The sequence below is a fragment of the Lucilia sericata genome, unplaced genomic scaffold (assembly GCF_015586225.1).
Source record: "Lucilia sericata isolate MDLA Ls3-8-SP2 unplaced genomic scaffold, ASM1558622v1 Contig000989F_arrow, whole genome shotgun sequence".
Classification (NCBI taxonomy): Eukaryota; Metazoa; Arthropoda; class Insecta; order Diptera; family Calliphoridae; genus Lucilia; species Lucilia sericata.
This window is the reverse complement of record NW_023994972.1, coordinates 88,408-103,615: the sequence shown is the minus strand read 5'-3', so window position 1 is coordinate 103,615 and position 15,208 is coordinate 88,408. Positions and strand designations below refer to the sequence as shown.

At 27.6% G+C, this 15,208-nt stretch overlaps 1 protein-coding gene across 2 annotated transcripts in view; it reads right to left on the bottom strand.

Annotated features, from left to right (window-relative positions):
* Positions 1-15,208, bottom strand: part of LOC119609482 (protein abrupt-like) — a 95,969-nt gene that overhangs the window by 53,322 nt on the left and 27,439 nt on the right. Inside the window, exons 2-5 of one of the 2 annotated variants that reach the window (XM_037964299.1) lie at positions 11,928-12,824; positions 10,772-11,246; positions 10,364-10,633; positions 10,001-10,220 (exon numbers count right to left, since the gene is read on the bottom strand). In XM_037964299.1, the coding sequence (XP_037820227.1) occupies positions 10,001-10,220; positions 10,364-10,633; positions 10,772-11,246; positions 11,928-12,400 (1,438 nt within the window). In that variant the 5' untranslated portion in view covers positions 12,401-12,824. Of the gene's footprint in view, positions 1-10,000; positions 10,221-10,363; positions 10,634-10,744; positions 11,247-11,927; positions 12,825-15,208 lie in introns of both variants that reach the window. The other variant, XM_037964298.1, reaches the window with a different exon arrangement.

Here is a 15,208-nt window from a genome sequence, read left to right as displayed (position 1 = left end):
CTAAAACTGAACTAACACTGAACTAGAACTGAACTAATACTGAACTGGAACTGAACTAGAACTGAACTAGAACTGAACTAGAACTGAACTAGAACTGAACTAGAACTGAACTAGAACTGAACTAGAACTGAACTAGAACTGAACTAGAACTGAACTAGAACTGAACTGAACTGAACGAACTGAACTAGAACTGAACTAGAACTGAACTAGAACTGAACTAGAACTGAACTAGAACTGAACTAGAACTGAACTAGAACTGAACTAGAACTGAACTAGAACTGAACTAGAACTGAACTAGAACTGAACTAGAACTGAACTAGAACTGAACTAGAACTGAACTAGAACTGAACTAGAACTGAACTAGAACTGAACTAGAACTGAACTAGAACTGAACTAGAACTGAACTAGAACTGAACTAGAACTGAACTAGAACTGAACTAGAACTGAACTAGAACTGAACTAGAACTGAACTAGAACTGAACTAGAACTGAACTAGAACTGAACTAGAACTGAACTAGAACTGAACTAGAACTGAACGAAACTGAACTAGAACTGAACTAGAACTGAACTAGAACTGAACTAGAACTGAACTAGAACTGAACTAGAACTGAACTAGAACTGAACTAGAACTGATATACTGAACTGAACTAGAACTGAACTAGAACTGAACTAGAACTGGAACTGACTGAACTAGAACTGAACTAGAACTGAACTAGAACTGAACTAGAACTGAACTAGAACTGAACTAGAACTGAACTAGAACTGAACTAGAACTGAACTAGAACTGAACTAGAACTGAACTAGAACTGAACTAGAACTGAACTAGAACTGAACTAGAACTGAACTAGAACTGAACTAGAACTGAACTAGAACTGAACTAGAACTGAACTAGAACTGAACTAGAACTGAACTAGAACTGAACTAGAACTGAACTAGAACTGAACTAGAACTGAACTAGAACTGAACTAGAACTGAACTAGAACTGAGCTAGAACTGAGCTAGAACTGAACTAGAACTGAACTAGAACTGAACTAGAACTGAACTAGAACTGAACTAGAACTGAACTAGAACTGAACTAGAACTGAACTAGAACTGAACTAGAACTGAACTAGAAGTGAACTTTAGAAATAAAGCTGATATTGCCTGAAAGTAGTTTACACAAGTTTAGCAAATTTTACACAAAATTCTTAAAAGTAGCTAAGGTTATCAAAATTAAACATTGCCTACTTTTAGGCTCAAACACAGTTCATCAACAATCCCTAAAGTAAACACTGTTTGTTTAAAAAACGCCTTAAAGAAGACACTATAAATTTAAAATGATTAATAGTTTTTAAGACCATTTTTAACAATTAAACAAAAACCTTTCAATTTAAAACAAATATTCCTTTGCTTCATATGTTACTTTTTCTATTCCGTTACTTAAGTGGCAGTTCATGTCATGTTGTTGCCGCTGTTGTCTAGCAAAATAATAAAAAGTTTTACCTAACTAAAACTATGGCATATGTTAGGGGGCTAAAGAAAAAAATAAAACAAGGTTTATTTACTACAATTTAATGGGTGCGTTTACTTTAACTATTACCAGATATATTTGTACATATTTATTTATGTATTAAAAAAACTACAGTGCTATGCTACAATCAAAGTATGTGTAGTAAACAACTAGAAATGTTGATATTAACATTACATTAAGTATAAACGTTTAACAAAAGTTTTTCATTATTTTTATATATATATTTTCACGTACAATTTTTTTTTTGCTACAGTGTGTGTAGAGTAGAAAAACTGCTATATGTATTTGTATTTAATATATTAAATACAAACACGACACGCACTTACAATTTCATGTTGTTATTGCGATTATTTTTATTGTTTTTTTCTTAGTGTACAATTTTGTTTAGTCTACTTTTAGGTGTAGTATAGTTTTTTTTTGCTCAAGCTATTTTTAACATTAAAAACAGTTAAATTAAACGTATGTGTATTTATTTATGGTTGTTATTGCTGTTAAAATGTTAAAGTAATGCGCGCGAATATAATGTTTCCGCCTGTTTCCTGCTTTTCCGGTAGTTTACCTTAATTTTTCTTTTGCTGTGTGTCTCTTACACGTATTTAATTTCTTTGATTACACCAGAGCTTAATAAACTATGTAAAGTTTTGTTATACAAATTAAATATTGTATGAAGATACACACAAATCAAAATTTTATGGCAATTTAATTGCTCTGAATAACGATAAAATTTTAAAGCCTAAAAGTAGGCTATCAAATAAAATAAATTGATTACTTTGTATACAAACTATTAGCTATAAAATTGGAAAATAATTCTTGTAAAAGTCTTATTAAGTTTTCTTTAAAGCTAAAAGTATTTTCTTTAATATTATTTTTTTACTTAAAAATTAACATTTTATTACTTTTCGAAAGCCAAGAAAGAGTAAATATTGTATAATATTTCTATATTATGGCAAAAGAAATGTAATAATGCACATATGTGTTAAAGGACATTTTCCAGTTTTTTTTCCTCTTTTACTATTTTTTTAAGAGCAAATGTTAAAAAAGCTAATATTTTCTTTTGCATTTTAATATGTTTTCTTATAAAGCATCTTAAGTACTGGGATGGTAAAACGACTAAGATAAAATTTTTCATTTATTGTATAAGAAAAGGACCAAACACATAAGTCATGAACATTTTTAAAATTAAAATAAATTGTTAAACGAGTATAGAAAAACAAAAACTAAACAAACACATGATAAAACTTTAAACTAAAGGTTGAGATTTGTTGTATTTTTGCTGGCCACAAAATTACAAAAAAAATGAAAACAAGATTGACAGTATATAAATAAGAAAAATAAAATGAAATAAATATTAAAAAAATGTGCGAAAAGCTAAGACGAATTTTATAGTTTCCCTACAAATAACAAGGATAAGAAGGTCTTTACATTTAAGTTTTAAAGGGAGAGAGCGACGGATGGACAAGTTTGTCGAAAACTGTTGATTTGGAAGGATGGATTTTGTCTAGTTGTAGTTATTCTTGATATTCTGAGATTATTTAGACAATATTTGATAACATGAGGTCCTTTAAATTAAATTCGTGGGAAGAATGAAAGATTTGGAAAGACGGATGCACAAGTTTAACGTTTTTACGATCACAAAAAGAATCCTTAAAATGACACTTGATTAGAAGGAAAGATGGACGAATATGGTAACGCCCACTTTAAGAAGGCGTGGTTATTTAAATTATTCTAATTTTACAGATTTTCTTATCCTTGTAACTTCTTCCATTCGATCCTACCTAAAGAATCCTTAAAAGAACATTGGATTGGAGGGAAAGATGGACGGACCTTGTCACGCCCACTTTAAAAAGGTGTGGTTATTATAATTTAACAGATCTACATATGTGTTCCTTTCAATTTCCTCCATTTTATTCTACATAAAGTATCCTTAATAGGATAGTTAATTGGAGGAAAATATGGACAGACTTTGCTACGCCCACTTTAACGAGGCGTGGTCATTTAAAGTGTTATAATTTAACAGATTTTCTATTATGTTTTAAATGAAAGATTTACATATGCATATGAATTTGGAAATTTTTTGACAAATTCCATTAGTGTCAAAAATTTCAATAAAACTTTTTCCAAAATAATTAAAATTTTGATCAAATTTTCTTGCTTTTATGGTTTTCCTTCAAAATTTTCTTTCTATTGCAAATCAGTAGATAAACCTACTCTACTCGATTTTACAGTTTACTTTAAAATTTTTATAAAAAACAAAACCATTTAAAAGGCCACAACAGACAAAAATAAACAAAACTTCTTTTCCTTTTCTTTTTGTACAATAAGACAAATATCATTTCTATTTATTTATTTTCTTCTTTTTTTTACTACTTTTGGCAAACATCACATATAGGTATTACTCTACAATTTTACCCTATAAAAAGAAATCTAGAGGTATGCAGCCTAAATGTATGCTACATAGTATTATATTATTTCTTTAGCAAAAAAACAAAAATACCACATTATCAAAAAAAAAGCCCGTATATTTAATAAGTTTTTCTTATTTTTTTCTGCTTTTTCCTATGTTTTTTACTATATAATTTGTTAAAAGAAAATAACATGTGAGACACAAACCACAACAAAGACTACGACTAGTTCGAGGAAAACAAAAAAAAAAAAAAAATGATGAAATAGTAAGAAAAAAGGGAAAACTGTACAGCCTGGCTGGACCTTTCTTATGAAAAGAAAAACATTTAAAATTTGTAAAGTTTATTTATATAGTCTTTCCCCCCTCCTCCTCTACTCTCTCTGTGTTAGTATCTCTGTAGCTTTTTGTTTAAAATACTTTATTTTCTAAACGCCCTTATATCCTGTTTCCTTTCATTTTATAAACTACCTACTATAAACACTGACCACTGTTTTCATTATAATGGTTTATTTTTCAAATAACAAAGTTTTCAATTTCATATGTTAAAAGTTCTCTGTTGTTGTTTTTTTACCAATACTTTGGTTTTTGATTTTAACAAATAAAGACATAACCACCCTAAATGTATACTTCAGTTTTTTATTTCCTTCTTTCTTTCATTTTGGCTAAATAAGTTTATTTATTGAAATTTTCTTTAAACTAAAAGTAACAAAGCACATGATGCTTATGAAAGTGTTGGTGCTGGAAGTTTATTATAAAACTCTTTACCAAGTTTATTTGTTAAAAAAAAGCTTTTTAATAAAATATAGATTTTCTTTATGTTGATTTTTAGCATTACATGCATATTTCTAATTAAAAACTCCCCTATCGTTGTTATTTATTCTTTACATTGTGGTCTAATAATATTAATGGTTTTTATTCTTAGAAATTATTTAACTATAGGTAAACATTTGTATAAATGTCTGCTGCTGCCTCACCCCCGATTCCATTTTTCTTCTTAGGAACATCTTTTTCTAATAACTCTCCTACTTTTATACATATGTATATACATATGTATGTATATATGTACCTAAGTAAGTATTTTTTAAGCTAAATATTACATGTTGTATTTCTTTTTAATAAATTTGCTACTTTTTTTTCTCAGAAGAAGTGGTAAAAACAAGAACTCAACCTAATGTATTTTCAATACAATTAAACACGCAATGTTTCAAGTACAATATTACTTACACGAATGTCGGTATAAATAAATAAATTGTGTTTAATAACTAGAAAAAGAAGGAAAAGCAAAGGTTTATCTCTTTATATAGTTTTAAGAATCGAATTAGAAACACATACATGCATACATATTTTTATGCTTATTTTTTTTATCGCTAAATATTGATTAGTTGCTCAATATAATTGCTATAAAAATAGCAATTATTAAGTATTTGGGAAACTATAGCATATCCTGTAGGCTTAAAACTACTTTTTACAAAATCTGCATGTGCTTTTAAACTTAATTTCAGAAAATGTTAAAGTTTTCTTTAATCTAAATAACATTGGTTTATAGTAAGTCTGCTACGTTTTTAATATGAATCAAGTATTGTAGTACACTTTTAGGCGGCTTAGCAAATGCTAACATTGGTTTTTAATTCTAAAAACTTAAGGCATATCTACAAGGATTAAAAGTGCCCTTAAACGATGTGTGTTTTTAGGTGTTAAACGAAGTTTTAAGCCATTTTTCTTACTAAAATCTTAGGACGCTTAACCTTCTACGTTCGGATTTTAGAGCTTGACATACCAGATCGTATGTAAAGCTCGTCCATGAAGTTAAATCGACCTAAAAGTTAAATATACATTAGGAATAATTGCTAATGGCGGGACCGATGGAGTCCGTTTTATTATGAAGTGTGGCCGAACTATCACAAGGCATCTGTAACGAATACATGGTCCTACATTAGGTCAATGTAGGGCCATATTTCAAAAGCTGTAAAAATTATTCAGAAAGAATTGGTGGGAAGGTTTTACCTCGCCCGCCTGATAGTCTAGACCTTTGTTAAGATTGATGTAGGGAAAATTTCACTCAACTAAGGCGAATGGTTTAGATTTAATCAAAATCAAAACGAAATAACTCACAAAAGTATTGCCTAAAACACTGAAAATATGTAGCATACTTTTGAGAGCTGATGCTTTTAAACTTTTGTTTTTTTGTTAAAGATTTAGAATGAGCAGTAATTGTTGTTCGTTTGAGGGGAAATATTAAGAAGACTTTCTTGATTTTGAAGATATTTTTGAAATTTTTAAAAAAGATTAAACATTTCTTTAAATTAAGTATAATATTATTTAAAAATGTAGTATACTTTTAGGCTTATATTCTTAAAAAAACTTACGTTTAAAAACTAAATCTTCACTTTAGTTGTTGAGAGTTAAATGAAAGTTTAATTAAAATTTAGCATACTTTTAGGCTTTAAAATCTCAACTATTTAAATTTTGGAGTATACTTTTAGGCTTAAATTTTAAGAAAACTTCTTTTTATACGATTTTAAATACGTTTTCGAACCAAATACTAAAGAAAATAAACCCATTAGCTTCTTAAATAAAATACACCTCCTAATAAAAACAGGACAATAGTTTTTCACCTATAATGAATCCAATAAAATAATGTATTTAAATTTAGGAGTATACTTTTAGGCTAACATTTTTTAAAAAACTAGATTTTAAGCAAAATTCTCTAACCAAATCCTAAAGAAAATAAACCTATTAGCTGTTTAAATTTTACTACACCTCTCAATAAAAACAGGACAATAGTTTTTCACCTATAATGAACCCAAAAAAAATCATGTATTAACGATTTGAATTACAAATAATAGTATCCCATTGTTTTCATGAGCTTGTTTTTTTTTTTGCCCAATGATGAGTAGTTGTTCTTTATTAGATGTCATAAGAATAACATAACACCAGGACTATTTATATTAAGCATGTGTATATGTTAAATGTATTAAATAATCTACATAAGTATACATACATTATAAATATCCTCGTAATACAACATATACATACACAGATACATGTTAATGGTCGTTAACAGGACATAAGCATAGATATTGAATGTTTATAGATTATTATAATCATAATAAAAGAAATATACATACAAAAAAACACATGCATGGCTTAAAGGAATAAAACAACATCCTTAAATAAAAACAAATATAACAAAAAAAACGAACCAAGTCATTGCTTGGCAACCCTTAACTATAGATGTACACACATATAAACATTTCTACAATTTCCTATTAAACACCACCACACCCTGTATTTAACTTATTACACACACATAAAACGTATGGTCAGTTTAAATAGATGTGTATTGAATATTAAAAAAATATACATATATTGAAGCAGCGCCTTTTTATATGCAATATTATTTCATACATATTGTTAATATTGAACAAATGTTCAAAAATAATAATATTTTATTTGTATATGTGCATAGAAATAGATAATTTAATGGTAAATATCAAATACATTTCACACAATCCTCTAAAGATGGGTCATCAAATGATTTTGTTTTTTTGAGAGGGTATAAAACACATTGACTAAATGTCTTTGATTATTATTATTTTTATGGTAAAGCACAATAATCATAAAAATAATTTTTAGTTATTGTTTTCAAGTATTTTTCGATGACACAAAATGTGCAAATAAAATCTGTAGCACAAAAGAACAAAAAAAATATAGTAGAAATAAATATATATTAAAACATATTAAGTGTTAAATTGAAACACGTTTTGGCTATAATATCCTGGTAATTGTTGTTAAAATAAAGCATATTAGCTTAAGAATTTTTAGTTGGAGGGGGAAACTTAGCAAGAATTTTCACCTTTCATTTTGTTTTAAGTTTTAAATATTATTAAATAATACAAAAATTATAATAAATATTTATAGTTTTTAAATAATTGTTTATAATAAAGTTAAGGGCAAGCAATATAGTTTTGTTTTTAATGACATTTAAATAAAATTCAAACGGTTTGCAACCGTTTTTTATAAAACAACCCAGCAGCCGTTTTAATTAAAGAAAAGCTTTAATTATATTTTAATTGCTTTATATCCCAAAGACAAAAGCTTTTGAGTAAACTTTTGTTTTGTTACATTTACGGTTTAATTAATTGCTGTTTCATTAAGTTCCTTAGCAATTTAATAGCTTAAAAGCTCTCAAAAAAGCTCTTTCGATTAACTATAAAGAAAAATCTCTATAATTATAAAAGTGTCCACAATTTAAAAAGCTTTATATAGGGATTTTTGTGTAGTTCTTTACTTTTTAAACCAGAGTAAATTTAAAACAGTTGCATCCAATTTTTCATCTTACTTTTTATATAAAAAAGCTTTATAATAAAAGCTTTTTAACAGCCTTAATAAAAAACTTTTTAAACGAAAAAAACATTATATAAATGTTATATTAAACAGCTATTATATAAAAGCTTTAATAAAAAACTTTTTTAAAAAAGTATTCATATAAAAGCTCTAATATAATTTGAATAAACTAGTTTCCCAAAAAGCTTTTGGCTGCAAATTTGAAAGAGATCAATCCAATTTTTTCATTTTCCTTTTTATAATATAATTTAAAATAAAAGCTTTTTATATAAAAAAGCTTTAAAATAAAAGCTTTTTAACAGCCTTAATAAAAAACTTAGAAAAAAACTTTATATAAATGCTATAAAAGCTTTTGTATAAAAGCTTTAATACAAAACTTAAAAAAAGCATTCATATAAAAGCTTTAATATAATTTGAATAAATTAGTTTCCCAAAAAGCATTTGGCTGATAATAAAGCTTTAATAAAATACTTAAAAAAAAAAAAACATTAATATAAAAGTTTTATATTATCAGTCAAAAAGCTTTTGGCGGATAACTAAACCTTGTTTAATAAAACTTTTTAAAGTTTAACAACAGATAAACTTTCCCAAAAGCTTTTGTCTGGTTTAGCTTTAATTTATAAAGGTTTTTCAAAAATTTCAAAAAATCTTTTAAAAGCTTTTATAAAAACTTTTAGCAAACTAAACTTAATTTAAATGAATAAGTTTTTGAACAGTTTTCTCTTTAAGAAAACTAGTTTGAAATATTGTAGATTCAAGAGTATATCTTTAAAAGCTTTAAATAAAGCTTTCGGAAAAGCTTAATAGCTTTCAATAAGTCATTAATTACATTAAAAGTTTTCGTTGTTAAAATATTTTCTCTCAACTCTTTCAATTTTAAAAAAGAGTTTTACAACTTTCCAAGCAACAAAGCTTCAGAAGAGCTTTAACAAAAATAAACTTTCATAATCCACAAAAATTTCGCTAAAAACTTCAAATATAGCTTGTAGAAAAAGCTTTTGACAAATTAAGCTTATTTTGCAGAGCTACTTTAAAAACAAGTTTAAATAATCCGAGAAAAGCTTTTATTTAAAAGCTCCTGGCAAGTTAAACTGAGTTTAGTTAAACTAAAAGTTAGCATAAACATGTTTTAACTAAAAAAGCTTGAAATTATTTAAAAGACTTTTTTGTAAAGCTGTTAATAGTTAAAAACGGACCAGTATTACATTTTTTTTTAATAATTTTCAGTTCAAATCCTTTAGGATTTAAGCAGATGCTGGGTGTTTTAAAACTATATTGTTGTTTTAAATTATAATGGCAAATATCTTATAAACTTTATAAATTTTATATAAAATTTTGATAATTTTTTTTTGTAACACTTACATAACTAATTTAGCTTAAGCCAATTTGTTCCAATTCGTTTTCTTATCTGATTAGTTTTACTCTATATACTCCGATTTGCCATTATTCAAAATAAATAAAGAATACTACATGCTTTTTCTTTGATATGGTTTACTTTAATTGAAAAATTAAAAAAAAATATGCAAAATAAAAATTAAGTAGATCCAATTGGTTTTAATTTTTGATTTTGGTATTTTTTAATACATGATTTTTTTTTTATATATCTTTTTCTGATTACAAATCGAGATGAGCAAATTTTGTCAACATAACAACAAGAGGCAAATATATAGTATGTATATAGTTTCAAATATTTAATTAAGTTGATATTAGAAAAGAAAATAGAAAACTTGTGGACTTACCGAAATCATTAGCAGCCATACCGGAAGGACCTGGCAATAGGCCGGGTATACCTTGTAAACCTAAAAAGGCATTGGGGAAGGAATGAGAACGTTGATTGTCCATAGAGTCCATAGTGCCATCATGTTGGGCATCACCGCGATCAGAGGGTTCAGTATCGGAACTATTTGAGTCTTCACCAGCGCTTTGGGCATGTAGAGAGGCCATATCGGGATGTTGTTTCTGAGAAAGATAAAATAACAACAACAAAAAAACAAATGAGTAAAGAGTTTTGAAATTTTTTTTTTACATCTGTCTGATCTGTTAAATCTTGTAAGTTTTATATAAATATCTCAAGGTTATTGTAGTTTTTATATAATACTTACCTGCAAACCATTTGTATTTTCCAAAGCCTGGCCCAACAAAGATTCACGCATTTCGCGATCCCGATCACGTGAGGTTTCACGGCTACGATCACGATTACGTGTTAAAGGATGTTGACCAGCTACTGGGAATTCACGATCGATTAGCAAACGTTCGGGACTGATACCATGTTGGGCACGAAACAAATCAGCACTTTTTATTCTTTTCTGAGGAGGAGGCGTCAAATGATTATTACGATTGCTATCCGAATCCGATAAGTCCCAATGATTAGCCTATATAATATGCAAATGAAAAGAAAAAGAAACAAAAATTACATAAAAAACTCTTTCATTTCGCGACAAATCTTTTTTCCGTTTGATTTTTTGGGGAAGTGTCTACATTACTTTATTGTTAATGTTTGATTTTCTTACGGGAGACGCTGACGAGGCCTTCAATTCCTGTATGGCAGGGGTATTTCCACTATTCGAATTGTTATTTTTGTTATTATTATTGTTGTTGCTACTGCTGTTATTATTGTTACTGTTGCTGTTGTTATTATTATTGCTGCTATTATTATTTAGATTGCTGCTGCTATTATTTAATAAATTATTTAAAGGTGTAGTCGATCCTAGAGATGGTGTTGTGAATGGTGAGTTGGAGGAATTGCTTAAAGCTTGGGTAGCAGCTGTCAAGAAATTCAATTTGTTCGTACTGCCCGATAGTTGACTGTTTAGCGCTGTATTATTCAATTTATTGGAGGGCGTTGAGGAAGCGAGTGTAGGTGTGAAGGAGGCCGAAGAGCCATTGTTGACATCGGCTAGACCTCGTATTTGTAGTAAATGGGCGGTTTTTAGGAATTCCGGCAAATGTTCATGACCCACATTGACTTCGCCGTTGTACATAAAGCTGGAAAGGGGTGAAGGAATTGGGGGTCAATTATAAACGTTAATAAAAGTTCTTTTTTAGTCATTGTTTTATAGAAAAGTTTTTCCATAGAAAGCTTTTTTATATAAAAGTTTTTTTTTCCAGAAAAAGCTTTTTTCACAATTTTTTTTATAAACTAATGTTCACCTAAAATTGTTTTTACAATATAAGCTTTTTTCAAAAATCTTTTTCATTAAAAGCTTTTTTACATAAACGTTTTTGTATAAAAAAGCTTTTTTATATTAAAGTTTTTGTATAAAAAAGCATAAAGTTTTTACGATATAAGATTTTTTTCTAAAAATCTTTTTCATAAAAAGCTTTCTTATATAAACGTTTTTGTATAAAGTTTGAAAGTTTTTGTATAAAAAAGTATAAAGTTTTTACAATATAAGCTTTTTTCCAAAAATTCTTTTCATAAAAAGCTTTTTTATATTAAAGTTTTTGTACAAAAAAGCTTTTATATAAAAGTTTTTAGGTATAAAAAAAGCTTCTCATATAAAAGCTTTTTTTAAAAGCTTCTTTAAAAAAGCTTTCTCATATAAAAGCTTTTCACAATTTTTTTCTTTAAAAATCTTTTTTTATATTAAAGCTTTTTCACTATTTTTTATAAAAAAGTTTATAAAAAAGTTCTTTCAACAAAAACAACAAAGCATTAACACTCACCTCAATAAATTCTCCACATCATCGGCCGGCACATCTCTCAATATAACAATGGGATGTTCGCATGGATTTGCCTTTAACAATTTACGAAAGTAAGGACTACAAGCGCTCAGTACGACCTTGTGAGCGGTAAAGGAACGTTCATCACAGGCCAAAGTAACATCGACAAAATCTTCTTCATCTCTCAAATGACGAAATGAACTCAACATAGAGGTTTGATAATCATTCCATTTTAAAGCATATTGTTGTTGTTGTTGTTGCTGCTGTTGCAACTGCTGCTGTTGTAATGTTGCACTTATTATAGCAGCCGTTTGCTGTTGTTGTGTCTGTTGTTCCATAACGGATGATGGTGCTGGCGAAGTGGCCAAATTTGTATTGGCTGTTGAGGCTGTGGTGGCGGCAGGCGGTAATGGTTCCATTTTAACAACCCCTGCGTTATTATTCTCTGCTGTTTGTAATTGTGTTGATTCAGTCATTTGCGTCGTAGTGTTTGTTTTTTGTTTGAATTTTAAGGGAAATCAGTTATGTTTTGTTTTGATATCGTTTTGTTATATGAAGACAATTTGTGTGTTTTCTTTGAAAAATTTCTATTTGTTTATTATTTTTAATAGGGAATTAATGCAATCCTTTTAGTTTGTTATTTTTTATATTGTTTAAATTATTAATAGTTTTCCTTTTTGAGTATGCAAACTAGGCCATTAAGGGTTTTTTTGTCTGTCTTTTATAAAATTTTTTTTAGATTTTTTGAGTTTAGCTAAAGTTCCATTTTTTCTATTGTTGAGTTTAATGTTTCTAAAAAAAAGGATTTCTTTTGTCTTTTTAACGCAGTGACCCCAACATTAGTTTTGTTCGTTTGTCTTGTTTAGTTTAGCTATTAAATTTCAATAAGTGGACGGAATTCTGTAAGTAAATAGAGAAAAAAATTGTTTGTTTTAATAAAAATTTGTTTATAAGTAAATATGAATTTTAAGTTTTTAATAAATATTTAATTGTTGAAAAATGAAATCACTTAAGAAACTATTGCTAAAGCAAGGGTTTGTAAACATTTATTGTTTTGGTCTGTTAGCAAAATGTATTTGCAATTTTTATTTCAAAAGTTAAGTTTGATTTAAATGCTAATATTGTGTTCTAAAGCTTTGCTATTTAAGAGCTTTTTTGTAATATTTCAAGAGCTTTTTAAGCTTTGTGAGACAGTAATTCATTTATGATTTAATTATTGTCCAATTTAAAAAGTAATCGTGTATCATTATGCAAGTTTTCTTTATAGTTCATTTTAAGCTTGAATAATAGTCCACTTTTAACTTTAAATGTAGGTCCTCATTCAGACCATTTAAAGCTTTGATTGTAGTATAATTTGAACTACAATCGTGGGAACTTATGCTGCCCCACTTTTGCTTTGATTTCACAGCATTATATAGTTCAGTTTGAGACTAATTTGTAGATCCGTATACAGCTCAACTTTTGATCTCTGCATAGCCCAATTTAAAGCTTTATGGGCCTTTTTAAGCTTTAGTAGCAAGTCGTTTTGTAGTCCAGCTTTAGCTTTTTCGGAAGACCTTTCTAAAGTTTACTATAAGTTTTAATTGAAAAGCTTTGTGTAGTCAATGTTATGCTTCAATCGTTGAGCTTTATGTACATAATTTTAAACTTCAATTGTAGATCTTTATATGCTTTATTATAAGCTTCCATCTTAGAGCTTTATAAAGCACATTTTTTTGTATCAGTTAGAGATAGTTATGTGCTTCATTAATTGTAAAGCTTTATATGGTATATTTAAACCAGTTTCAGCTCTGAGTACATATCATCTTCAAATTCATTATATGTTTTAATAGAAAGCTTTGTGTTTACTAACTTTAAATTTAAATCAAAAAGCTTTATTTCGTCCAATTTAAGCTCTATCAGTAGCGCTTTATGTATTTCATTATTACTTTCAATTCTAGAGCTTTATTTGGTTTATCTTAAGCTTCTGTCGTGGAACATTACTTGATCCATTTAAAGCAATTTTAGTTTAGTTTTAGCTGTGATAGTAGTTAATTTTAAAGTTTATTATAAGCTTTAATTAAAAGCTTTGAGTAATCCATTTGAAGTTTCAATAGTAGAGCTTTGTTTAATACAATTTAAGCTGAAAATGTAGAGCTTTACGTGCTTCAATCATAGAGGTACATGTGGTTCCTTTTAAGCTTTTGTCGTTGAGTTTTATGTAGAATTCTTTAAGCTTTTTCATTGAGCTTTTTAAACTTTAATTCTTAAGCTTTTATTTCTAATTCAATAAGCTTTTTATAGTCCATTTAAAGCTTTAGTTGTAGAGATTTATATGCTACTTTAAGCTTTTTAAACTTTAATTCTAAAGCTTTTGTTTCTAATAAGCTTTTTGTAGCCCATTTTAAGCTTTAGTTGTAGAGATTTATATGCTACTTTTTAAAGTTCTGACGTAGAGCTTTATTTCGTTTATTTTAAACTTTTAGTGCATAATTTAAAGCTTTAGCCATACAGCTGTATGCGATATTTTTAAATTTTAATCTTCTTCTACATCACGCTCTAAAACTCATTTCATATATAGAGCAATTGCTCTATAGTCTAGACTGTAGTTTTTTTTTTTAAGAATTTGTCTTACCTTGTAGAGTTATAATATCAAAATAGTTTAAATTGTTTACGAACAAACTGTACTTTTTCTAGGCTACAGCTTAAGTTAACGCCTTTATGTCAATTAAAATTGTTTATAACTATTTTTAGAATATTATTTTTTTTATGATTATTTGTTAATAACCCCATAAAACAACATAAACAATACAAGAAAAATGATTAAACAAAGACTTTTTTTGGAAATTATCATATGACCGGAATTGACCTTTTTTTTCTTGCTTCAACTCCAAAAGAAACAAAAGAACTTTAAAATTGATTTGAAATTCCTAAATAATGTTAATAAAATGTAAATTAAGATTTAAACAAGATTTCTTCTTACAAACAGGCACAAAAACTTATTAAATGAGAAAGGAGAAAAAAAAAGAAACTAAAACCATCAACACTAGTAAGTGACAGAAAAAAAAAGTAGAAAAAAAAACTTAAATTGTCATTATTAAGGGGCGTAAACTTGCGTAGATTTAATCATTGTATTAATAAAAAAATATTACCGCTCTAGTATAACTTACACTCGCAACTACTCACTCACCTCTACAACAAAAAAACAACAACCAAAGTAATCAAATGTTTTATTTATTGTACGTACACAACTAAATTGTAAAGAAAACAACACAAAAAAAAAAAACAATCAAACTCAATTCAAC